General features: G+C 35.9%; 2 protein-coding genes across 2 annotated transcripts in view; both read left to right on the forward strand.

Moving 5' to 3' along the window:
- ELP4 (elongator acetyltransferase complex subunit 4) overlaps window positions 1–27,420 on the forward strand; it is a 244,091-nt gene that overhangs the window by 171,662 nt on the left and 45,009 nt on the right. The gene's annotated exons all lie outside the window — the stretch shown is intronic.
- Window positions 12,967–13,354, forward strand: LOC120221771 (60S ribosomal protein L30-like). Its single transcript, XM_039219337.1, has one exon. It carries the CDS (start codon window positions 12,982–12,984, stop codon window positions 13,327–13,329), a length of 348 nt encoding a protein of 115 aa, XP_039075268.1. The 5' UTR covers window positions 12,967–12,981; the 3' UTR covers window positions 13,330–13,354.

The raw sequence follows: 27,420 nt of genomic DNA on the forward strand, positions 1-27,420 counted from the left end.
TATTTAAATCCTTTTAAAAGATTTTCCCGAAATAACCAAGAGTTGTTACAATTTTGCTACTTAAACATCTCCATAATTAAAATAAGATTGTGAGTAAAATTATGCCATTGTCTTAACTTCTAATGTCCTTTGACTTATCGTGGGACACATATATTAATGTCCTATTTTATTTATTTATTTTTAATGTTTTATTTATTTTTGAGAAAAAGAAAGAGAGACAGCGTGAGCAGGGAAGGGTCAGAGAGAGAGGGAGAAACAGAGTCCGAAGCAGACTCCAGGCTCTTGAGCTAGCTGCCAGCACAGAACCCAATGCGAGGCTCGAACCCATGAACCGTGAGATCATGTCCTGAACTGAAGTTGGACGTTTAACCGACTGAGCCACCCAGGTGCCCCTCAATGTCCTATTTTAAATGTGTGTCTAAAACTATCCTCAACATAATTTTTTAAATAGCTGTGTTTCTGGGCTTCTGAAACTGCATTTTTCTACTTATTCCTATATCTTGATAGCCAGGTCAGTTATTTCTTTTCCTGTGCTTTGAGTTTACTAAATAAATAGCTATGTAGATTTGAGGATTTTGTAGATTCTGAATATGTACATGTTTAATCTATTTTTCTAAATGGATCCTTGATAATTATCACACATATCTTTAATTTTTATATATTATGCCCTAAGACTGAAAAACAACTGTTAGCACAGTAGGGAGCAAATAATATATTGACGCATTATATTTCTATCTGTCCTTCTAAGTCTGTTTAGTAAATAAAACTATAATTGCATTTCCCAAGTAAACTTTTTAATCTCCTGTGATTGTATAACAGGTACCTGGTGTTATAATATACATATTAAGACAGAAGGGCTTTGAGCACTAACATTATGAAATTTCAATTAAATAATTAGGCTTGAATTGAATATATGTATATATGAAAAGAGGAATGGCAATTTATTGTATAATGTGTAGAGTTTCAGTTGAGATGATGAGAAAGTCTGGAGATGGGCAATAATAATGATTGTACACCAATAGGAATGTACTTAATGGTACTGAAATGTACATTTAAAAATGATTACATGAGGGGCTCCTGGATGGCTCAGTTGGTTAAGTTCCCGACTCTTCATTTTGACTCAGGTAGGTCATGATCTCAGTTGGTGAGACTGAGCGCCTCGTCAAGCTGTCAGCACTGAGCCAGCTTGGGATTCTCTCTACCCTCTCTCTCTGCCCCTCCCCACCTCAAAATAAATAAATAAATAAACTTTAAAAAATGGATTTAACCATTTATCATTTAAGATAAATTTTATGTTATGTATATTTTATCACTATATATATTTAAAATTTCATTCATAGTTGTTCATCTGTAGGTGTTTCTTCCTTGTCATGGACATTTGCTAGTTACATAGCCTTCAATCGTAACATATGCTATTTACTCATTTAATATATGCCACTTTTTTAAATTTTTTGAGTGTTTATTTATTTTTGAGACAGAACGTGAGTGGGAGATGAACAGAGACAGACAGACAGACAGACTCTGAAGCAGGCTCCAGGCTCTGAGCTGTCTGCAGGGCTCGAACTCACAAACTAAGAGATCATGACCTGAGCTGAAGTCAGATGCTTAACTGACTGAGCCACCCAAGGACCCCATATGTTACATCTTTATACATTGTTAGGTATACATTCTGGGTGTAAAAAATTAATGAAAGATTTTTTTTAATTGACTCTACCTTTTTTTAGCTATGTGACCTTGAGTAAGATACTCAACCCCTCTAATCTTCAGTTTTCTCATGTATAAAATAAGGGTAATAATACTTATTCAAAAGGTTGTTACAAGGAGTAGTTAATATAAAAATTTTTATTGGGAAAATGAATGTTATTCATGTAAAGCACTTAGCTCATAGTGAAATGCATAGAAAGCACTCAAATACTAGCTGCTAGCACTTTTTATTAAGCATTGCAGGAGTGGTTGGCTGGCTCAGTCAAAGGAGCATGTGACTCTTGATCTAGGTTAGGGTTGTAAGTTTGAGCCCCACGTTGGGTGTACAGATTACTAAAAATGATAATAATAATAGATAAACTTAAAAAAAGAAAAAACATTGCAGATGAATTAATACACCGAAGGTCACTGCAATTCTTCTTTGTCTCTGGAGGCTGCATATATGGGTTACATCTTAAGAGTCACTGCCTGCAGTCTCTTTGTTTACTTGACTTGCTAAGCATGACACACACAAAGGATCCTCTGACCCTATGTTTGGTCTTTTAGGGCCCCTTTAGCCTTCCAGGCCTTGCACCAGTGGCCTAGTCAACAAGGCTGCCAAGCAAGGGGAAAAGGGAAAGAAGACAGGCATGCAACATGCTGGTACTTCTGTGGAACCAACTTTATTGCCCAACTATGCTCAGAGAGCTTGAAACAGCTCCAACACCTCTCAGATTTAGGTGGTAGCTATCCTGTGGGACTGCTGGTTTTAAACAATTAGTATTGATCAAAAAGGTTAACCAGTGTTTTCCGAAGTATGGATATACTATTCTTAACAAAACTTATAGACTGAAAACCTGCTTTATTTCTGAGAGGATTTGAGGCAAGTGTTTAATTGCTATTATGACCACATTACTGAAATGCAAAATAACTACACAAAAAGGAACCTCAGAAGTTTGTCTCCTCAGTCTATCTTCTGTTGACACCTTGTGCCTTGCCCATGGTTATCCAGCTGTCCTCGAGCAAGCCTGTGGTTCCTCTGGTATCAATCTGTGCCAGTACCTCACATCATATTTCTTAACAAAACCAAAGTATTTTCTAACTGAAAAAGAAGTATTAGTACAATTGGTTTTTTTCTTTTAGTTGATATGCGTTCTCCTCAAGGACTTCTCAAATTGTTAGAAACTGAAGGCCAAGAACAAGTAGGGAAGTAGAAATAACATGAAATAGCTACATATGTCAACTTTCATGTATTTGCCCAAAATCTTAAAATTTGAAAATATTACCTGCGCTCACATATTCAGCACTCTAACTTAAGCTAGAGCACACTTCTGAAATCTGATAGGAGCAATATTGTAAAGTTTAATTACTTTTTATGGCCTATGCCATCTGTGCATTTGTTCTGCTTACAATATTAATAGAGTATTCAAAGAATAATACATTTAGTTTGCAATGCAATCATCTTATCACAAATGCATCAAAGCAAATTACTTCTTATCATTTCAGATCCGGTCGTAGTATGGTGGATTTTTGTATTAGTTTGAAAACAGAAAAACTTCTCAGTTCTCCTAAAAACCACGTGTGGTTGATTCAAACAGAGTCAAACTCCTGATCAAACTCCTGTTTTATTACTTGAAACAAATTCCAATATAGATAAAAGAAAATACTATAATTGTTTAATATACAATAGTATATAACTTAAAAATTATTTACACCATGTAAATGTACCTATGTTTAATTGCTTTATTGTTAAGAACTTTAGACTGAAACAGATAGATTTAAAAACTATTACTGTATAAACTTGAAACATACCATATCTTTCTATTTGACAGTATAATAATTTCTCCCAAAAAATCTTACAAAGGTTAAAATTTTTTTGCAACTAGAGTCTAGTTATTATGTTAGTAAATGATAATGATGGTTTTGTCTTATTTTTAAAATGTATTATTTGATGGAAAAAAATAGGCCATCATTATCAAAACATCTATTAATTTCTCTAGAGGCAAGAAATGTGTATTAAACTTTGTGATGCTTAAACATGAGAGATATTTGACATTCTGCATGTTTAACTTTCAGAATGATGCATTGTTATATGTAACACTACATAATATTTAATACCACATATAAGTTCATATATTAAATATATGACTCCATATACATAAAAATATGAGGTAAATCTTATAATTCATGTTAATAGGAATACTATCTAATATCCTTGATATTCAACTGAAGATATCAACTTGTCAAATACTTTATTTTACTAGGTAAAAATCTATTGAAAATAAATTTTTAAAAACAATTTATTATGTAAACTCTACCCCCAATATGGGGCTCAAACTCACAAGCCTGAGATCAAAAGTCACATTCTCTACCAAATGAGCCAAATAGGTTCCCCATATTGAAAATAAATTTTTATGTTCCACAAATATTCAATCCTCTTTGTGTGTCATAAGTGTGGAAAATTTAATGGACTTATCTCAGTACCTCCCTTTACCTATTTTATAACTATGTATTATTTTATTGTGTGTTCTATGATTCACAAATGTTCATACAATTCCAGGGTAAGAATTGATCAGTTCTATATTAATAGTTGATGCCTTATTTTTTCTTTAAATTTTACAAATAATACATGACTAATTCTATATTAGTTTCTCATTGCTGCTGTACCAAAATAACTTGAATTTATTATGTTATAGTTCTGGAAGTCAGAAGTCCCAAATCAGTCTCACTGGACTAAAATCAAGTCTAATTCCTTCTGAAGGTTCTAGGGGAGAATCCATTTCTTCCCTTTTCCAGTTCTAGAAGCTACTTGCATTCCTTAGCTTATTGCCACATTACTCTAGCCTCTGCTTCCATCATCACATCATCTTTCCTCTCACTTGGACCCTCCTGTCTTTCTCTTATAAAGATTTTTATGATTACATTGGTCTTAGGACAATCTCCCCGTTTCAGGATCCTTAACTTAATCCCATTTGAAAAGTCTTTTTTGCCACATGTCATGTCTTCACAAGCTTCAGGGATTGAGGACATAGACACCTTTAGGGCCATGCAAGAACATTATATAGCCTACCACACATCTTTTTATTTTTTAGTTTTAATTCCTTTAATTAGTATTGTTCTCTTCTGCCATAAGGCCTTTGCACTAGCTATTGAGCCTTCCTAAAATACCTTTTACATTTTCTCCTACCTAGATAATTCTTCCTGCAGCTCCCAAAGTATTTCATCCTGCACAGGGGAACCTTTTACAACCTCTCTGACTAAATCAGTTTCTTCTTTTGCATACACTTAAGGTATCAGTTTATTGTCTTTATGTTTATGGGTGTAATTCTTGCATTGACATTTTTGCCCCAATATACTTTGAACGAGTAGTTTATCATTATTTTTCTTTACTCCCTTTCTATTCCCATTGCTTCTTCAGTAAACATTTGTGAAAGGAGTAAGTAGTCTTTGCACATTTCATATAAAGTGTATTCCTAAATGTTTTCTGAGGCTTTTTCTCTAACAGTTGTGAACAGGATCCTTTTTCTGTTTCATTACATTTTTGTATTAATGCTAAATGTTGATCTTCCATCCAGTCACTTTACTGAGCCATCTCATTAATGCTAATCATTTCTCCATTTAGTCTCTTGAATTTTGCAGGTAAATGATCATGTGATCTACAAATGATTGTTATCTCTCTCTTTCTGATGATTATACATTGTATTTCCTTTTGTTGTCTAATTGCACTGTCCAGGACTTGCAATATAATGTTAAATATAATGGTGAAATTGGACATCACTCTTTGTTCCTAATATTAATATGATTTATTGTATTGCATTACCATTTAAAAATGAAATTTGTTTTAGATATTTGTACACCTCATTTTCCAGTTAAAAGATGTTTCCTTCTATTTTCTAGTTTTTGAAGAGTTTTTAATTATTTCTTCTGCTTCTTATTCTTCCCCTTTAGTCTTTTAACATAATAATAATCCCAATTTTATATACAAATTATTTCCTCCTTACCATTCTCTTTCTTCTCTTCTTTTGTAATGCTTGTTAAACAAATGTTGAAGTTTCTAGATCTAATGTCCATAAATTTTCTCTAATAATTTATTTTCTTTCCCTTTTGATTTATATTCTGGGAGAACCCCTTTACCTTCTAGCTCACTAATTCCTTCCTCAGTTGTATCCATTCTGTTCATCAATTGAACTTTTCTTTTTGACAATCATATTCTCATTTTCTATGTTTTTGAATTGGTTCTTTTCTTAACTTCCTATCTTACCCATTTGAGGATATTAATTCAATTGTAAAGTCGTCTTCTCTGTGCTTTATAAACTATTACATTAGGTAGGTATAAGTTCCTTTTGTTGGGTAGCCATGGGTACTTAAATGTTTAAATTTTGAGTGATTCATGGTTAGGCTTTTTATATTTTACATGGATATGGATCATGTATGGGTTTTCATTTTTGTTTTTGTTTTTTACTGTTTCCTGTTTTAATCTGCCTCTAGGATTGTAAGGGATGGATTGGATGTACTCCCAAGTAGAAGATGCTAGTAGTTGTCATTTGGGAGTAGACTTCCTTGTGCCTTGGGGAATTCAGTAGCTATGTGGAGTCACTGTCCAAGTTCTTGAATTATATTTTTAAAGAATTTCAGTTGGTTAAGTGTCCAACTCTTGGTTTTGGCTTAGGTCATGGTCTCACAGTTCATGAGTTCAAGCCTCGTGTTGGGCTCTGTGCTGATAGTGCAAAACAGATATTCTCTCTCTCTCTCTCTGCCCCTCCCCCACTCTTGCTCGCTTGCTCTCTCTCTCTCTCAAAATAAGTAAATAAACTTAAAGAATTTCTATCTGTAATGCAGAATAGTAAACCTATAACTCCATGTTATTCCTACATTCTCTTTGTTTTTATTAATCTGTTTGTTTTCTGATTTCTCATTATCTTGATGCCTTCCCTTTCTATTTGTTAAGCTTACTGTTATCCTCTAGGCAATTTTTTTGTTCTTGAAATGCAACAGGACCAATAAAGAGTTCTATCTTACCTCAGATGTTTTTTATTTAAGCCCATGGAATGTAATTCTAACATTTAAATTTAGATTTTAAAATTTTAGCAGCATGTTATTCAAGGCATAATTTAAAAAGCCACTTTTCCATTAACTGCAAGTATATTGTCCACATTTCAGATTATCGCATGAAAGATTTCAAGTTTTTATTGACAATGTCACATTATTTCCTTAACTAAAGACCTTTTCATTTAAATATTATATGAGGTATCTAAGATAGTCTGGTATCACAGAAGCATAGAATAGAATGATGGTTGCCAGCAGCTGAGGGAAGGGGAACTGGGGGATTGTTGCACAATGGACATAAAATTCATGTTATGCAAGATGAGTTAAGTTCTAGAAATCTGCTATACAACATAGTACCTATAGTTAATAATACTATATTATATACTTTAAAATATAAAAGAGAGGTTTCACATTAAATGTGCTTACCAGAAAGAAAAAAAAAAAGACAAAACTGCACTACAAAAGAACAAAGAAACTTCTTTTTATATTTTATATTTAGCACTCTGATTGTGGTGATATTATCATACATATATGTGTATGTCCAAAATCATCAAGATGTAGATATTAAAAGTACAATTTTTTGTATATCAGTTATGCCTCAACAAAGCTAAATAAATAACATACTTATTTACTATAATCTTGCCAGGTCTAGAGGAGAAGTGACAGTATTTCAAGGAAAGGTGAGAATCAAGAAATTTATAAACTGGTACTTTTTTAAGCTCTAGTACATCAATACAAATGCCTGAGGAGATGATGTTATTTTTTTTTTTTCCAGCAGTGGAAAATATTTAAGCAGTAGAGTTATGGAATCTAGTAAACTTCTGGCTTCTTCCTAAGAAAACCACAATAAAATTGCTGAAGCTCATTATAAATCAGATAGGCTTCTTTCATTTAAGCTACTTTTTTAAAAAAAAATGTTAATAGTTATTTTTGAGAGAGAGAGAGAACCTGAGCAGAGGTGCAGAGAAAGAGGAAGACACAAAATCCGAAGCAGGCTCGGAGATGTCAGCACAGAGCCCCATGTGGGCTCTAACTCAACAAACTGTGAGATTATGACCTGAGCTAAAGTCAGATGCTTAACCAACAGAGCCACCCTGACACTGCTCATTTAAGCTCTTCTTTAAACTACATTACTTGTGCTAAGGTCTTCACTTGGTGTAACTAATCAAGTAAGTGTGGAAGGAAGGGGGAGAAGACTTGATTAATTGATTTTATTAACTTGTTTATTGTGTAACAGTTTTCCGATCTCTACATCTTATCATTGACTATTTCCAGTATTTGAGTCAAACCATTTGAGTGAAAGAGTATAAGCTTAAGATAGGCAATTGCTGGTGTAGGGATCACACAAAACCAAATGTCCTCAGTAGGAAAACATGCATACAACAACTTGGGGCCAGTTGGAAACAAGATGATAAGACACCATGGTAGAAACTAGATGTGAAATAACTGTACTCAGAATTTTTAATCCAAGGGTCTCTGTCTCCAAGAAAAGTCTTCGGAGGCCAATTAAGTTTATGCAAGAACGGGGAAGTTGCCTCCAGGGAAGTTTAATGCCTCCTGAAAAAGCCAAATAAGTGTTAAGTGCCTGGTATGTGATACTAAAAACCACTAAATATGATCCCTGTCTCCAAGAAAGAGTTTATCATGGTAATTAATAAACTGCACTTTGGTGTTTGCAGACACCATGGATTTAGTCCCAGCTCTGCCTCTTAGTAATTGTCCAACTTTAAGCAAGTATCTCAGTCTAATTCTGAGCCTCCTTTTCCTCATCTTGAGTAAAATGAGATAATAATAAAAATAATAAAAATACCTATCTAGTTCTAAGGATTAAATGATAAAAATATATGTGAATTGCCCAGTACAGTTACTGGTGCACGTTAAATATTCAGTTTATATTAGCTACAAAAATAAGTGTCCTTATTACTGCAGTCTTGTTTGAGAAACAAGATTTATACTCAGAACAAGTCAAATACCAATTCAAGATCATAATAAATTATTAGCTCTCACTGTATGCGAAGAATACTATAGGAAATAAGCCTTCTCTGATCACACTATATAAATAATGTACAGGTGCATATTCCCGCCACAAGCTGTTGTCTTCCTTGTACTTTTCATAATCTTCTTTTTTACTACCTTCTTATCTCACTACATTGTACGTTCTTTTAATGCAGGAACCATGTTTCTTTTATTAATTTCTTGCACCCCCCCCCACACCCTGATACAGAGTAGACACTCAATACATACTTATAGAGCTTTCGAATTAGAGAGAGGGGAAATTATCATTGGCTAGCATTATAACAAAGCAGCACTGTGGAAAAGATGAGATTTGAAAGGGATTTTGAAAAAGGAACAGGATTGGTTGGACAGAAAGATGCAAAAAGTATTTGGGGTTGGGGTGAAGGAAGAATGATATGTTAATAGGCATGAAATAGCTAAAACACAATAGGTGCACACAATGAATAAGAATGGAGTCATTTGATTTTAGGGGAAATGGCAATTGAAATAGATGAGAAAAATAAGACCAGATAGTGACAGAATAGGGATTATAATACATGCTTGTAATACATCATGTAACTAACAGAGCTACAATATACTAGAGGAGACTAGAACCCATGACTTCAGGCTGTCAGTTACAGGAGGGAGGAATTATATAGAGAGGTAACCACAAGAAAAGAGTCTACTTAGGAAACAATTGTGATATTCAAGCCCAAAGTGTAAGGGAAATGAGAGCAAGAGGAGTCACATATTATGTTTTATTATGCTCTTTTAGATTGGAAATGAATATTTATAGTTACAGTAAACACAGAACATACGGAGAACTGGTGAAGGTAAGTATACCATTCTGGTGTACTATAACTCAGTCCATTATATCACACTTGAACCATACATCAGTGTTGCAACTGTTCTTTATTTTCAGATATTTCTTTATGAAAAAGCAAACAGGTTCCAAAGAAGCTGGGGATAATCAAAAACTTATTTGGGATACTTTTGAAAATGAAGGCTCTGTGTATACTATGTGGTATTAGGTACCCTTAAGACAAATCATACACAGAAGAGCTGTAGATAAATCAACCTTTCAGAAGTGGGCTGACGGTTTCTGACAGCAGTATAAAACCATCTTTCAGAGCTAGTAATTCAGTCAGGCCCATCTGAATCATTTCCTCTATAAATTGTCTTTAGTGGGCTACAAGAAAAAGCACCCGTGAACTAATAATTATCCCTTCTTTGTCATAAGTGTGGCCTGGGCTAGGAAAATGCCACCTTAAAATTAATTTTGTAATTTTTTATCTACCTGAAATCATTGTTATTAAAGTATAGCACATTTGCATGTGATCTGGTTTTTCATATGTATAGATCCAGAAAATCAGCATAATAATAAAGATAAATCTGTACCTCAGAATTAGTTAGACTCTCTGATTTATCAAGTCAAATATTTTGACCAAATTAACCATGTTATTCATTTAAAATAGACCAGTAGATACAGCTTTCGTCTTTTTATTATCTTTCCCTTCCTTTGAGTAAAAAATTATATTACATAATGAGCTAAATCATAAAGCTGCATATTAAAAATTGGTCCATACTACAACTTTGTATTAATGATGCAGCTGATGAAAATAAGTATCAATAACCTAAAGATGCATGGTGCTAGGGACAAAGGTGGCATTTTACATTTTTATTAACACTTGTAATTTTCTCCTGCTTGATTTCTTTTAGGCCAAGCCCAATTTCTTCTAAACCATGGGTCAGTGAGCTCATGCTGATTCTCATATGAATGATGGGCTTGATTTTGCAAAGATATCACCAACTACCAATACCCAAGTCTAGCTACCATTATTATAAACAACCTAGACTAGAACAGTATGAATTTGTTGTTGTTGTTGTTGTTGTTGTTGTTGTTGTTGTTGTTGTTAGAACAGTATGAATTTGAATGCATTATTTTCTTTCATTTCACTAACTATGGCAATCCAGGACAGCATCAGAATTGTCGATATTTGTGAAGCATTATATTTTTAAGTGTTCTTAATGTAACAAAATAGCACAGAACAAGATATTATCCCATTATACATAGTTACCTTTCCCTGTTAAACATCACAGGAAGAAAAAGAACACACTTTAAATGATCTTAGTAAGGTAAAGTTTTGCATTAAATTATCTCTTATAGCCAAATGTAAGGTTAAGAACAACAGGGTTTCACCAGAATATGATGCATACCTGCTTTAGTAGCTTTTCTATATCCTCCCAAATGAAAACAATATTATATTAATAAATCATAAGAGGCTTCTATTAGCTTGATAAGTATATTTAAAATACAAGTTAGAAAGGGATTTGTTTAAACACTTTAAATAAGTCCTTATCATACTATTCTAGTAATGTCAAATACAATTTTCATTTTTAAAAGATTTTAGTTAGAAATTTAATCTTTGAAAATATTAATAACAGCTTACAGCAGGTAAGCTATAAAATAATACTGGATGCTGTCTATTTAGTTTCTGGTTGAAAAAGCACAGCAGTACTTTAGTTCATTACCTTTGAAAAAAACAGTAACAAGATAATACAGCTGCCTCTGATTAAGATGTAAATTCTTTCTAATTAGAATGTAAATTCTTACATTTAAATGAAGACATCAATTGTCAGGATGCCATATGATATCTTATTCCACCTTGCCTGAATGAAGCCCTCACTGCTCATCTATGGCACTAAAATAGTTTTGCAATCCCTTTGTTCTCTGATTCTTGTAATATTCTCTCTTCATGTTCCCTTTTCACATTGCTTTTGTTTGTTTTCCCCCTTGCATCTGATATTGTTGTGCCTTGGGATTTTGCAGAAATTTGGAATGAAAATTGAGTTCAGTCAGTGCCAGTATTTGCATGTGCCTCAATTACTTCTGCTGAATTTTCCTCAATGCAAATCAGGCAGGTTGCATAAAGTGGTGCATGTATTTGAAATAATTAATTTTCCGTAAAATGATGGATCAAGTCCAATCAACCTTCATGAAATCTAAATAATAGAATAGAGAATTAGAAATTAATTAACATTTTGTGTTGTTAATACTTTATAGTATAAACTAGCAATAGTAAGTTTTACTGTAGATTCTAACTTTTTCTTTATTAAATGTTGATGAAAACCTTCTGCCTCAATCATTTCTTTCCAGGAATATGTTAACAAAGAATCCTATATCAATAACATTGAAGGAGAGTTTTCAAAGATTATATAAACAATTAACCAGACAGTTGAATTGTTTGTGCTTCTCATTACTGAGTAATAGTGAAGTTTTATCTTGAATGATACGTACCAGTTTATAGAAATCTGCTGTTATATTGGTCAAGGCCATGAGCCTCTGGACATAGTACCATACCTTTCTTTTACATCACATTCCTTCAACCAAAAGAGGTATCTCTTTAGAGGCAAATCAACTCAACCAACCTTATACTGCTAGGGAAGGAGAAACCTAGAAATTGAAAGGATACATTAGTGATACAAAAATATCTCCCTGGGTTGTTGTTGTTGTTGTTTTAACTTTTTATTATAGAAAGCTTCAAACAAATACAAAGTAGAGACAAACATAATAAATCCTATGTACTCATCAACCATCATCAATCATCAAGAAATTAACAGGGTAATAAAACATACAAACCTGAAGTAATAATGAGTAACATGCAAATAATATAGAATAGTGCACAATAGAAGCAAAAATGCAGTTTGATAACATTAGTGCTGTGGATGCTTAGAGAAGATTAGTTTGTGTTGATGGGCAAAGAAGAGAAAGAACATTCCAGGCAGAGTGCAGATACCATAAGAAGAGATTTAGGAATAAGCAAAGTCTGTGATAGTATAGAAGAGACTGGTATGATTTGAGTAGAAGTTTGTAAAAGTAATTAATTTTGGTAAGGTAAGGGATGTAAGAGGCAGGCAATACATTTTAGTTCAAATTAGCCAAAGATGTAAGATGTAGGCTTTAGAGTGATAATATCAAAAAATACATTCTCTTTGGAGCACCTGGGTGGCTCAGTTAAGCATCTGACTCAAGTTCAGCTCAGGTCATGATGTCACAGTTTGTGAGATCAAGCCCCACGTCAGGCTCTGGCCTGACAGCACAGTGCCTGCTTGGGGTTCTCTCTCTTCCTCTCACTCTGCCCCTTCCCCACATACATGCATGCTCTCTCTCTCTCTCAAAATAAACTTTACTTTCTCTCTCCCGGCCATCTTGGAGGCTGCTTTTGGTTGGGTCCGTCCCGCCCCTAAGGCAGGAAGATGGTGGCCGCAAAGAAGACAAAAAAGTTGCTGGAGTCCATCAACTCTACGCTCCAGCTCATTATGAAAAGTGGAAAGTACGTGCTAGGGTACAAGCAAACTCTGAAAATGATCAGACATGGCAAAGCAAAACTGGTCATCCTCGCCAACAACTGCCCAGCCTTGAGGAAATCTGAAATAGAATATTATGCCATGTGGGCCAAAGCTGGTGTCCATCACTACAGTGGCAATAATATTGAACTGGGCACAGCATGTGGGAAGTACTACAGAGTGTGCACACTGGCTATTATTGATCCAGGTGATTCTGATATCATTAGAAGCATGCCAGAACAGACTGGTGAAAAGTAAATCACTTTAAACTTTTCTTTAATAAAACTGGCCAGAGCTTGTTTTAAAAACTGTAAAAAAAAAAAAAAAAAAAAAAAACAAACAAACTTTAAAAAATTATTCAAAAAACCTTTTTACCTAAACAAAAATCTCTCTTATTGTAATTAAAATTCCTTCCTTATTTTTATCCTATTGTGTTCACAGGTAGAAAGACATTTCTAGTGACTAAAGAGTGGATTGCAAAAAAAATTTTCATCTCTAATCCAGCTAATTAAAAATAAGTTTGATTAATGGATCTGTAATGATAAATTTTACTATATTGCATTTTATTTGACTTCTATACCCAGTATCAAGTACCCAAGTAATCAAGAAAAAATATAATTGTTATTATCCACATAGTCCCTTGAAAGTTGTTTAAAACCACAACATACAGGGGCGCCTGGGTGGCTCAGTCAGTTAAGCGTCCGATTTCAGCTCAGGTCATGATCTCATAGTTTTGTGCGTTGGGCTCTGTGCTGACAGCCAGCTCAGGGCCTGGAGCCTGTTTCAGATTCTGTGTCTCCCTCTCTCTCTGACCCTCCCCTGTTTACATTCTCTCTCTGTGTGTGTCTCTCAGAAATAAATAAAAACATTAAAAAAAGAAACCACAGCATACAGGGGTGCCTGCCTGACTTAGTCAGTAGAGCATGTGACTCTTGGTCTTGAGATCATGAGTAGAGCTTATTTTTTTTCAGATGACATACTTGGTTTTCCACAATTCCAAATTTGTGATATTATTTACATACTGTATTACTTTCTCATTGCTACTATAACAAATTACCACAAACTTAGCAGCTTAAACAATACAACTTTATTTTCTTCAGTTTCGGAGGACAGAAATCCAAAATGAGTCCTACAGGGCTAAAATCAAGAGGGGAGAATTCATTTCCTTGCCTTCTCCAGATTCTAGTGGCTACTTGGATTCCTTGGCTCATGACCCCATTCCCCCATCCTCAAAGCTAACAGTTTTAGGCTGAGTCCTTCTTACACTGCCATCTCTGGTTCTCTCTGCTACCTCTCTCTTTCACTTTTAAGGACCCTTGTAATTACATTGAGCCCACTGGAATAAACACAGTCTCCCTATTTTAGAATCAACTGATTAGCAACTTTAATTCCATCTGTAACCTTAAGTCCCCTTTAGTATGTAAAGTAATGACAGGTTACTTTACATATGACAGGTTCCAGGATGAGGATGTGAACAACTTTGAGGACAACCGTTATTCTGCTGTTCTTACATTTCTTTCATATTTGCTCACAGTAACCACTTTGATATACCATAGAGACAGAACTACTTCATTGACTCAGAAAGTAAGTCTTTCTCTGATTTAAAATAAACTAATATTGGGACTCCTGGTGGCTCAGTCGGTTAAGCTTCCAACTCTTGATTTCAGCAAAGGTCATGATCTCATGGTTTGTGAGATTGAGTCCTGCTTGGGACTCTCTCTCTCCATTTCTCTCTGCCCCTACCCTGCTCACTCACTCTGTCTATCAAAATAAATAAACTTTAAAAATAATAATAATAAAATAAAATAATATTTATCATTTTAGCTGGTTTGAGAAAAAGAAAAAAGAGGAATGAAACTAAGTATTACAAGTCACAACAAGTGCAGGATGAAAGACTAGCATTTTTACAAAATGGTATACTAAAATCAATCCTTGTAGACATGACCAAAAAACTGTTTCAAAGAAGGGAGTAAGAGGGCACCTGGGTGGCTCAGTCAGTTAAGCATCCAACTCTTGATTTGGGCTCAGGTCATGATCTCATGGTACATGAGATTGAGCCCTACATCAGGCTCTGCGCTGACAGCATGGAGCCTCCTTGGAATTCTTTCTCCCCCGCTCTTTCTGCCCCTCCCCGACTCATGCTCCATCTCTCTTTCTCTCAAAATAAATAAAACATCAAAAAAGGGGTAGGAGGGGATAAGAAACTACTTTTTTTCTTTTACAGATACTCCTTCCTTTTAGTCTTTAAACACTCCTATAATCAAGTATATTTTCCTCCTTTTAATGATAAGCAAGCTGAAGCTGGATTACTTTAGGTATTCCCAAAAGACACAGTTAATGTGAGATTCCAAAGTTTTCATACTATACTGTGCCAAATTCTGTGAAATGTGAATTGTATCTGTCAGTCAAGAAACGTTTTTTCAAAGGACCAAGACATTCAAAGTATTATGGAATCAACAAGCAAGTATGAGACAAAATCCCTGCCTTTAAGGCATTTATAACCTAGTTGTAGAAATAAGATAAAACATCGTGTTTTAAATAAAGATTAAGATAGGCTTGGTTTAGAATCCTTGTTCTTTTACTGCTTCATCTTTTACTATATGTGAGCCTGGTTTTCCCTTCCTGTCTAATAAGGTTGTTACAGAGATTAAGTATACATGAAATCACTTAGCCCAGGTTCTGGTACATAGCAAGTACTCAGTAAATAGTAGCTGCAATTATTGTAATAAAATTCTATCAGTACAAGGGCTGAGTTAATGATTATCCAGTCAAGGGATATACGAGTTCAGTAGAAGAAAAACTAATTATAGGATGAATGATTTCATGTTGAACTTGCAGGTATATACAAGAATTTCTTGTATTTATGAATGTCAGGAGTAGCAGTGCAGTGTAGTGGTAAGGTGCTCTAGCTCTGGAAAAGAATGCCTGGTTTCAAATTCCATCTCTTTATTAATTGCCTGTGCTTTAGGTTCCTCATTTGTATAATAGGGATCAATATAGTACCTACATCATGGAGCTAAATGAAAGGATTAAATGAGTATGCAAAATACTTAGAAGACTCTCTGGCATATAGTAAGTGCCACAGAAGTTATTATTAGTATCAAGGATACACCTTGTATAGCCCATCCTCAGTGATCCATTGTGGTTGACAGTGACAGTAAAGAATACATGTAGTCTCAGTTTCCCCTAGCCATAAAAGTGATTTACAGAGCTGGGTGTTGCATAAGGATATGACACATGCCTACAATGTTCTTAGCAATATGCTTCAGGTAATACAAAATGTCAAACTTCTTAATTTCTAGAAACCTCCCTGGCTGATGAGAAGACAAAACTGATAGTGGATGAAATAGAAATTAATTGAATTCTAGCATGAGGGTGAACTACCTTCTAAGTATAGTAGGAATTCAGAGAATGGAGAAATCATTATGGATCATACCACCTTACTAGAGAAAGTAGGACTTTAACTAGGCCTGGAGTAATGGGTGGGATTTTATTGAATGGTAAAAAGATGATAGACAATTCTGAACATAAAAATCTGCCCCCAGTCTAGACTATCATGCATTTTTTGTTCTAACCTTTAAGTGAATGAGGAGACCATAAATTCCATAAGCCCATGGAATCATAAATAAATGTGTTTTAGGGGTGCCTGTGTGGCTCAGCCTGTTAAGCATCAGACTTAGGCTCAGGTCATGATCTCACAGTTTGTGAGTTCGAGCCCCACATTGGGCTCTGTGCTGACAGCTTGGAGCCTGGAAACTGCATTGGATTCAGTGTGTCCTCTCTCTCTGCCCCTCCCTACCCCTCTTACTCTCTCTCTCTTAAAAATAAATAAACATTAAAAATTTTTAATAAAAAAATGTGTTTTATATTGAAGGAATTTAAGAACAGGAATTCATGGACAGATTTTAGGTATTCCAGGAACTTGGGTGGAAGACAATTTCTTCTTTATATTCCTAACCTCCCACTAAAATTTAGTTGTTTTCACAATTATGAATATAGACAATAAACCACAATTAGCATTAACACAGATTTTTTCCTCATAAGATTGTAACTATACATGTATCTTGAAATATCATTTATATTAATTTCCTTTGCTATATATATTAAGCCTACTGCTATTCTTACTATTTAATAGTTAATTAACATTTTTTTAGCTTTTATTTATTATTTTTGAGAGACAGAGAGAGACAGATCATGAATGGGTGAAGAGGAGAAAGAGAGGGAGACACAGAATCTGAAGCAGGCTCCAGGCTCTGAGCTGTCAGCACAGAGCCTGACACGGGGCTCCAACCCACAAACTGTAGGATAGTGACCTGAGCCAAAGTCAGACGCTTAACCAACTGAGCCACTCAGGTGCCCCTATTTAATAGTTAATTTAAAAAGCAAAGGTATTACTATGTCAAAAATGAATTTATTATTAAATGACATTTCAATGCAATTTGTTTCCTTTGTAAGCTAGTGTATTTTATATATTCTGTTTTATGCATTTAAAAGCATTCTGGGGATGCCTGGATAGCTCGGTCTGTTAAGTGTCCAACTCTTGGTATCAGCTCAGGTCATGATCTTTCCATTTGTGTGTTCAAGCCCCACATCAAGCTCTGTGCTGACAGCCTGGGGCCTGCTCTGGGTTGTCTCTCTCCAACTCTCTCTGCCCCTTCCCCACTCACACACATGCACTCTCTCAAAATAAATAAACTTTAAAAATGAAAAAGAAAAGCATTATTTTGAAAAGAAGTTTATGGACCTGAGAATCTATCGGATTTTTAGGTAACCACATCCATAGTGGTCTCATACTGAGCTGACAGTCAACTAAAATCCCTTTTTTTGAACATGTTGATTTATGCTATATTTATTCCCAAGTCTAGGCAATTAATATTACGTATCCAGCCAATGGCTGCAACTGATTGACAAATGTCATGCAATTCTTAGAACAGCATTTTATATTTACCTACCTAAATATTAAACACCTGAAGTGATATTTTCTGTATGCCAATAGAGCTGCTTAACAATAATTATATATTTCTTTTATTCCTGGTTTTTGAAATATAATAGACATATAACATTATATTTGTATAAGGTATACATGATTTGATATATGTATATATTGGAAAATAATTACCACAATAAGTTTAGTGAACATTTATTACCTCACAGTTACAAAGTTATTTCTTCTTGTAATGAGAACATTTAAGGTTTACTCTCTTGCCAACTTTAAAATATAAAATACAGTACTGGGGCTCCTGGGTGGCTCAGTCGGTTAAGCGTCCAACTTCAGCTCAGATCATGATCTGGTTTGTGGGTTCGAGTCCTGCGTCGGGCTCTGTGCTGACAGCCAGCTCAGAGCCTGGAGACTGTTTCAGTCTGTGACTCCCTCTCTCTCTGACCCTCCTCTGCTCACGCTGTCTCTCTCTCTCTCCTAGAAATAAATAAAAATATTAGAAAGAAAGAAAGAGAGAGAGAGAAAGAAAGAAAGAAAGAAAGAAAACATTGGGGAAAAGAAAGAAAAAGAGCTTTTAAAAAAAAAAATACAGTACTATTAGCCATAGCGGCCATGCTGTACATTACATCCCCAGTATTTATTTATCTTATAACTGGAAGTCTGTACCCTTTGACTAACTTCCCCCATCTCCACCACCACCGTCACCCTCCCCCCACCCCTGGCAACCTGCTCCCTGTTTCTATGAGTTTAATTTTTTTTTTCAGATTCCACATATAGGTGAAATTAAACAATATTTGCCTTTCTATGTGTGACTTATTTCATTAGCATAATGCCTATCAGGTCCATCCACATTGTCAGAAATGGCAGGATTTCTTTCTTTCTTACGGCTGAATACTACTGCATAGTATGTATGTATGTAGGTGTGTGTATGTGTATACACACACACACATATATATATACTTACATGTGCATATCACATTTTCTTTATCCATTCATCTGTCAGTGAACACGGGTTGTTTCCATGTCTTGGCTATCGTAAATAATGTTGCAACCTTACATGAGAGTGCAAATATCTTTTAAAGATAGTGATTTTATTCCCTTTGGACAAATACACAGAAATGAAACTCCTGGATCATATGGTAGTTTATTTTTTTTTTTTTAAGGCAAAGTGAACCATCTCTTTTATTTATTTGTTTGTTTATGTCTTTTTCTTTTAAGTTTTTATTTAAATTCCTGGTAGGTCTATTTTTAAGTTTTTGAGGGACATCCATACTATTCTTCATAGTGGCTGCACCAATTTACATTCCCACCAGCAAAGCACAGGTTACCTTTTCTCAACATCCTCACCAACACTTGTTATCTCTTGTCTTTTTGATGATAGCCATTCTATTCTGTTAGGTGTGAAGTGATACCTCATTGTGGTTTTGATTTACAATTCCCTTATGTTTAGTAGTGTTGAGCAACCTTTTCATGTACGTGTTGGCCATTTATATGTCTTCCTTGGAAAAATGTCTATTCAGTTCCTCTGCCCACTTTTTAATCAGACTGTCTGGGAGTTTTTGCTATTGATTTTTATCCTTCATTTTGTTCGTATGGTGTATCACATTGATTGATTTGCAGATGTTGAACCATCCTTGCATCCCTATAATAAATCACACTGGATCATAGTATATGATCCTTTTGATGTACTTTCTATATACAAATAAGTCTGCCAAGCAAAAATTATATATTTCTTCTAAAAACATGAGTGCTTTTTGGTTTGCTTTGGGGTGGGAAATAGAAAATGACTGTTCTGGGGGCGCCTGGGTGGCTTAGTCGGTTAAGCGTCCGACTTTCGCTTAGGTCATGATCTCGCGGTTCGTGGGTTCGGGCCCCGCGTCGGGCTCTGTGCTGACTGCCAGCTCAGAGCCTGGAGCCTGTTTCAGTCTGTGACTCCCTCTCTCTCTGACCCTCCCCTGCTCACGCTGTCTCTCTCTCTCTCTCCTAGAAATAAATAAAAACCTTAAAAAAAAAAATTTAAAAAAAAATAAAAAAATAAAATAAAATAAAAAAAGAAAAAAGAAAAAAAAAGAAAATGACTGTTCTGGTTATTATTGCTGTGTAAAACAAACCACCACAAAACTTATTGAGTAAAACAGTCATTTTGTTACATCTAAGGCTTCTGTGGATCAGGAATTTGAGCAGTATGCTCCATGGATGTACTGTTCCATGATAGGTAGATCCTCAGCTGGAAAGATTTGGTGACTGAAGTTAAGAATCAACTAGGAGTATCTTCACTCAACGTCTAGTGGTGCATGCCAGCCATCAGCTGGGACTTCAATTGAGGCTGTCCTCCAGAGCACACGTATGTAGCCTTCAGAGCACATGGCCCAGGCTTCCTCACAGCATGGAGGCCTCACCTTACTTGGCGATTGAACTCCTTAGATGGCAGCTCAGGCTTGTAAAAGTGAGTGTCCTAGAAAACATGATAGAAGCTGCATGGCTTTTATGATCCATTATAAAGCATCACATCTGTCATACTCTATTGATTGCAACAGTCACCCAGATTAAAAGGGAGAAGAATTAAACCTACCATTTGATCATTCTTTACAAGACCACTTTGTACAAGAGATGTGGAATGGGTGATGCAGTGCAGTTGTCTTTGGAAAATACAATCTTCACCTATAAATAGGTGCAGAACTGTGGTAGTATTTGAACCTGTGTCCAGTGGTGTCACAGTTTTTGTGAAATCATTATAGGTGAAACATCACTTATGTAAATGGCTCAGATTTGAAGCTGAGGGTTATAATTATGTCGTCTATCATTCTAGGAATGAAATTCCTCCTTTTACTGGGATTTGAGGGGAAGGTCTTTTCCAAATATGAAAGTTTGAATTTTTCTAAAACTTGTAGCTTTGTGTATTTATTTACAGATGATCTGAAAGCCACAAGTATTATTTGGCATATGCAATAATGAGAGAAGGAAAAAAAGATTCAATATTTTCTCCACTAAAAGTTTTGTTATACTGAGGAACCACAAGGGTAAACTGCATAATAGTATATGAATTATATTGCAGTAAACCTAATTTTTAAAAGAACCATAAATATAAATTTTAGCCAATGATGTACATACCAAATTCTTTAGACATAAAGTCTACTGATGTCTACAAGCTTAGAAATTTACCAAAAATAAAATAGATGGGTTGCTTGAGAGATCTTTATAGAGATAATAAATTGAGTATAGAGAAAAGTTAATTGTATGGTTTAGATGGTGGTTATATTAATGTTATCTGAAAAAAATTCTTTCAATTTTTCTATAGGTTTGAAATTTTTCACAATAAAATATTGGGAAAAAGACAACACTATACAATCACTAGAATAGCCCAGATTTTTTTTGTACTTTTCAAGTATTCATTCAAAGTTCTGATATACTTTTGATATACTAACTACTACATTACCTATTTAATTGGACAATTACTTGGTGATAGAGAAAGCAGAAGGGAAGAGTTGGACACAAAACCTCCTCACGGTTCTGGGACTGTCAAATCAGATACATTCGAGACAAGTAATTATAATTAAAATTTTCCCACTAGAAAAGCAAAAACTCTACACCTAATGTGTAAACAGAGTGTGATCTCCATCTTGAATGTTGTTGGCCCTGTTAAAATCTTACACCTCTTTTTTCTCTCTAGGCAATTACTTTTAATTTTTTTCCTTTTCTTTGACCTCAGCAATATGTTCCCCGTTTACATTATTCATGGAATCATGAAGGGTCACTATTGTCTGCCCAATCCCAAAATAGTTTGGCACTTTTTCAAGTTGGTTTGCTTGAATTGTACTGAAGTGGTAACCCGCTGACGCAGGCATACACTCCAGCACTTTTGTGCTCTAGTCAAGCCAAAAAAAAATAGATAAAAGGAATGAAAGTGTCTTTCAATTGCTAAGCAAAGGAATAGCTGGTAAGGAATAATAAAACTTTAGAATTTTTTAAGTCCTCTGGTAAAAATTATACGCATTGAAACAATTAATACCTTAACTGAGAATAGTACTAACAAATCAATTGAGATCACTCAACAGAACAGCTAAACATTGAAATTGCCCATTTTAAGTGTCCATGAATGCCTGGTCCTAACTGTGACATGCTAGGTAGAACCCTTGCACTTAAGAAACATAAGCACCATAAGTAGGAAGAAAAGTTGGAGAGGACACCAGGGCATGAGCAGATTCGCACTGCAAGATAAAGCAAAAAGAAGGTAAGTGCCAAGGACCAGATGGAAAGAAATCATGTTCCCCTGGCTCCCTTGCCCAACCTGAGAAGCCAGGCCAGGGGAGTTTATGATCGTGGTACAGGAATGGGGGGCCATTGCTAATGCATAAGCTGTCCCATCAGTCAAAATCGCTATTCAATATGCTTGATAACTCCCTACTTTGTATTTAGTTTTGGATTCTTCTCTGAAACATGGCAGCTTTGGGAGCTGACTCATATTTTGTTCTGCTTGACTTTCATTTCCAAGTACATATTCAGGCTTTGTTTGCCCAGTTTTGTTGTTTGCGTGGTTGAATGCTATCCCTGGAAAGATGTGCTTTTGAACTAGTGTGAAGTCAATGACTTCCCCTCAGCATTCATGAGGAAGTTCTGAAGTTTCTGTTTCAAGGCTTTGACATGTCAGCATGTGTAAATCTACTCTGATGCCAAAGTGCCTTATGCCAATAGGTTCCTTTTGATCTTGGTATGCAAGATTTTCCTTGTGGCTATTAACCTGTTGCCATTAAAGGAAACAAAATTATACAATTATGATCTATAACATAGATTATAGCAAATATAATTAGTACTGTATACACAACACTGCTTTTGGTTTATTATAATTTTTAACTATTTTGGCACTTTTTAAAAAAAACTGTTTTCTAAAACTGCATTCAACTCTCCTGATTTTCCATTCAACCCATGATGATGCTTCCAGACTGCTCAGCTGGAATCTGGATTTGCCTTCTTTCATTCAGCATACTTTTGAACCAGTGGCAAGTCTTGTTGTGGGGAATATTTGGGGTAGCAAATTCTAATTTGGCAGCACCCTGGGGACATTAATCAATCAGAAAATATAAATGAGCCAATCATTTCTCAGATGAAATGGTTCGATTGAGAACAATATTGAAATGAAAACACCAAAATGTTGACTGAACTAAAAACATGTTTACAGTTCATTGGTTCCATGGTGCTATTGATTTTATTTTTATTGCTTTTATCAGGCTTGGTCTTTCAGCCTTTATGATTTAAATAATTGGCAATCACTTCTTAGCTGTTCTAAGGCTGAGTTCACCTTTACTACTTGCTCCCTGACTGATACCATAACCCTCTCCATTGCCTTCCTCATTTCCGTTATATCCTCATCTCAACCTGATACACAATCCCATTGTCAGAAGCTTTCACAATAGGTTTTTGCGCCATAGTATATTATTGGGTGAAAATTATAATTTAACTACAGTTGATATCATCAGCATATAAACATACATAGTATTTCATATATTTATGTAACTGAAATGTTCCTCAGATAAAAAGCACACTTATCCAGATTGGCCACTGGAAGTAAGAGAAGACCTCCCACAAAAAACTTTTTAAGTATTATTTGTTTTTGTTGTCTGTTTTCAGTGTTTATTCTTTTGTTCAGAAAGCTAATCATTAAGATTTGAAAATTGAGGAAGGAGGCAGTTCTTGATTTCTACTATATGGATTGGGGAGAATGATAATCTTGAAAATGTTGAGCTAGTATGAATCTTTTTTAATTAGAGCCATTCACTTTAAAATATATATACAATGTTTGTGATTATGATTGTTTATATTCCCATAGTTTAATAATTTACCATCTGTGACTTCTCAGTGATAATGCCTAATAAAAGTGCCTGTTTTAAAAGCTTCCTGTGGAGGGGCATCTGGGTGGCTCAATCAGTTGAGCGACCAACTCTTAATTTTGACTCAGGTCATGATCTCAGGGTTGTGGGATCAAGCCCCACATCAGGCTCCATGCTGAGCATGGAGCCTGTTTAAGATTCTCTGCCTCTCTCCCCTGCTCGCTCGCTCTCTCTCTCAGTCTCTCTCTCTCTCTCTCTCTCTCTCTCTCTCTCTCTTGCTCTATCTATCTCAAATTAAAACAACAAATTAATTAAATAGGTAAGTAGGTAGGTAGGTAGATAGACAGTCAGACAGACAGATAGAAGCTTTCTTGGAAGAAAATAAGCCTTGCAGGCAGGCCAGGCAGCATAATTTGTAGGGCCCCATGAAAAGGAAAGTGTAGGGCCCTTTGTTCAAAAAATTGGGAAAAGGTGCCATTAAAATACTAAAATATGTGGTGCCTGGGTTGCTCAGTTGGCTGAGCATCTGACTTGATCTCAACTCAGTCACGATCTGAGCTGACAGCTCAGAGCCTCCTTGGGATTTTCTCTCTCCCTCTCACTCTCTGCCCCTCCCTGCTTACACACTCTTTCTCTCAAAATAAATAAATAGACAAACTTATTAAAAGTACTAAAATATGACGCTTTTTCCTTTCTTCCATGGTCTCTGTCCCAACCTACAGTAGTGTTTCTATTTGCTAATTTAGGTCATGCTCCTTAAGGCACTTGGATACTCAGAGCACAGACTCTCACATGCCCTGGGGTCTCTCTCTATGACTTGAAAGAGGAAAGGGGACACAGCAGCCCATCAGATGTCATGTTCCCCTCTTCCCAGCCACCAGACTGATATGCTGTGCCTTAGCCAGAGGTGGGAAAGTTGAGCCAATCTTCTCCCTTTCCTACAGCCTCACTGCCCCAACCCACATTAGGTAGGTATTGCATCCTCCACATTGGAACATGACAGTTTCCACATTGCAACCTCCACACTGGATTATAGGTGACCAGAACCCTGTCCCTGCCCAGTGCCCACAAAATGCTCTCTGATACTGCCCACCCCAGGCAAGACAGATGCCTCTATGTTCCACTTCAAGATGTGGGGTTCATGCTAGCCATGACCTTCCCACACCAAACCAGGCCCTGAATGTGAGCAGAGAGCAATAAGCACCAGAAAGGGAGGGCAGGGAATGGGACAGTGGTGGGGACTAAAGCGTCAGGAGATGGCAGAGCAGGCAGTAGAAAACCCATCCTGGGGGACCAGGAGGAGGGAGCTCTACATAGAGAGGCCCAGCACCCTCTTCTCCATACTTGCTCCACTGTCCATCAGACTCCATCTATAAAATACAGATGTACAGATACAGTTATTAATAATTTCAACCCTTCTTGCTCACTCTCAAAATAAATAAATTTCAAAACAGCAGTCACAGCACATGAAATCCCAAGTGCTGGACCCTTCTATACAACACCCATGAAACTGCCTGCAGGCCAAACCCAATCTACCCATAAATAATAAGATAATAGCTAATATCTGATATTCCAGGCACTGTTCTAAGCACTTTACATGTATTCATCAATCCTCAAAAGATTTTATGAAGTATGTACCATTGTTATGTACCTTTTACAGATGAAGCTACTGGTGTTCAAGGTCACTCTAGTAAAGGGCATTTTGAGGATTCAAACCCAGGCAGTCTGGCTCCCAAAGATCCTTATTGGAGAACTAAAAGAGGAATGAATAAATGACACATTCACTGAGAAACAAATCATAATTATAATCACTGTGCAGTGTTGGAGGCTTTGTCTTTTTTAAAAAAAAATTTTTTTTAAGTTTATTTATTTTGAGAGAGAGTGAGAACGTGAGCAGGATGGGGACAGAGAGAATCTCAAGCAAGTTCCACACTGGTAGTGCAGAGCCCAACAAGGGGTTCAATCCTATTAACTTCCAACTGAGCCACCCAGGCACCCCTGGAGTCTTTGTCTCAAAGCAGATTTCTAGAAGATAAGATACTGATTGACTGTAGATACCTTGGGTACTTACTTGTAATAGGTGATTGCCTTGATCTAGTCAGAGCATCAGAAGGAACTAGCAAATATATAGGCTTCTCTATGAAGTAATGTCAAAGGACTGGACAAATGAAATGAAGAACAGAGGGAATTTGTGGATACTCCTAGAACTGCAGCCTTCTGTAGATGTCTCCTCTGGCCTTCACTCTGCATTTCCCTGTCCACAGTTATGCAGCTAATTAATGATAGAGCTGGACCTCAGACCTCTTTGTCCCAGACAAGGAAGTGGAATGGAAGTTACCAGATACCTCTGTTGTATTCTTGGTACATGCTTAGACCTCTCCTTGAGAAAGCTAGACTAGGGAGAAAGAGTGTGGGGCAGGGAATAAGGGAGTGTCAACCAACATCTACTATAATGCTGACTTTATTTCCTTTATATCTCCCTTATTAAAGGCAATTTCACATTTCTTTGTGTAAAGTATTAATGTTGACTGCAACCACTTCATTATAATCATAATTGCTATTATAGTCACTATTTTAATTAAAATGGTATTATAAAATCTTGACTAATTGTAATGGAGGAATTGCTGGGCCAACTTGTCTAACCCATCCCTCCAAAATAGGAGAATTCAAAGGTAATACACAGTGTAATTCCTTGACACCTTTGCTTTAAAATTGCCAACAAGAGTCTAATAATTCTCATTAATATTATTTGTGAAATTTGCAAGTAACAAGGCCAGAGGCCTTGATGCTTATTTCCTCCACTTTCTTTTTTACTCCAGAGTATAGTGTTCCATATGTACAGAATAGGAGTCAAGGTCAATCTGTTTGTTTAACTAGTTTATTGAGGAAGCTCAACTCAAGAAGTATATGCATTAAACAATTTTATTTGTTCTCATGGTGGCTTTCCACTGTCAAATCTTTCCGTTAAGTATATCTTTGTCATATTTAACAACTTTGGGGACACGTTTATTAAAATTCAGTACTGTTTAAAACTTTAATCTTAAATGTAGTTTAAAATCTTATCTGCCCTTTACTCAATGCAGGCTTAAACTGAGATCCTCATTGTTTGGGGAGTTGAAGGAACTAGAATAGAGTCTGGTTATGAAGATTCTGGCTTTCTCTCCTCTTTGTAAGGTCCAGGTCCTCCAACTTGTAGGGTCCAGGAAAATGGAGTGGTAACAGAGTATGTGTTTCTTTACACAGCCAGCCACTCTTATAGTCCGTGTTGTTTATGACTACTTCTCTGACTACTTCTGAGGCAGGCCTCTAAGTGCTGGTCCTCTCAAGAGCTAGATACATGAGTGGTTCAGAGAGCCCTGTAAGGTCGTCCACACTATATTGTGTTCCGATGTCAGCATGCCACAATCATGACCCCTCCTCTTCTGCCCACAGTGGTATGTCTCACCAGCCTCTAACTGACAGATTCCCCTTGCCAAGCAGGTCATCATTTTGGGCAGAGCCCCAGCGAGCTGACCGAGTATACCTGCACCTGTCCCACAGTACTTTCCTACATCCTCACCAGGCCAATCCATGGAAATGCACAGT

This window comes from Hyaena hyaena, unplaced genomic scaffold, assembly GCF_003009895.1.
Source record: "Hyaena hyaena isolate Hyena2069 unplaced genomic scaffold, ASM300989v1 scaffold_807, whole genome shotgun sequence".
NCBI classification, from domain to species: domain Eukaryota; kingdom Metazoa; phylum Chordata; class Mammalia; order Carnivora; family Hyaenidae; genus Hyaena; species Hyaena hyaena.

What these genes read in the sequence shown, in the direction of transcription:
- LOC120221771 (XM_039219337.1), top strand. Translation starts at nt 12,982, where the DNA reads ATGGTGGCCGCAAAGAAGACAAAAAAGTTGCTGGAGTCCATCAACTCT.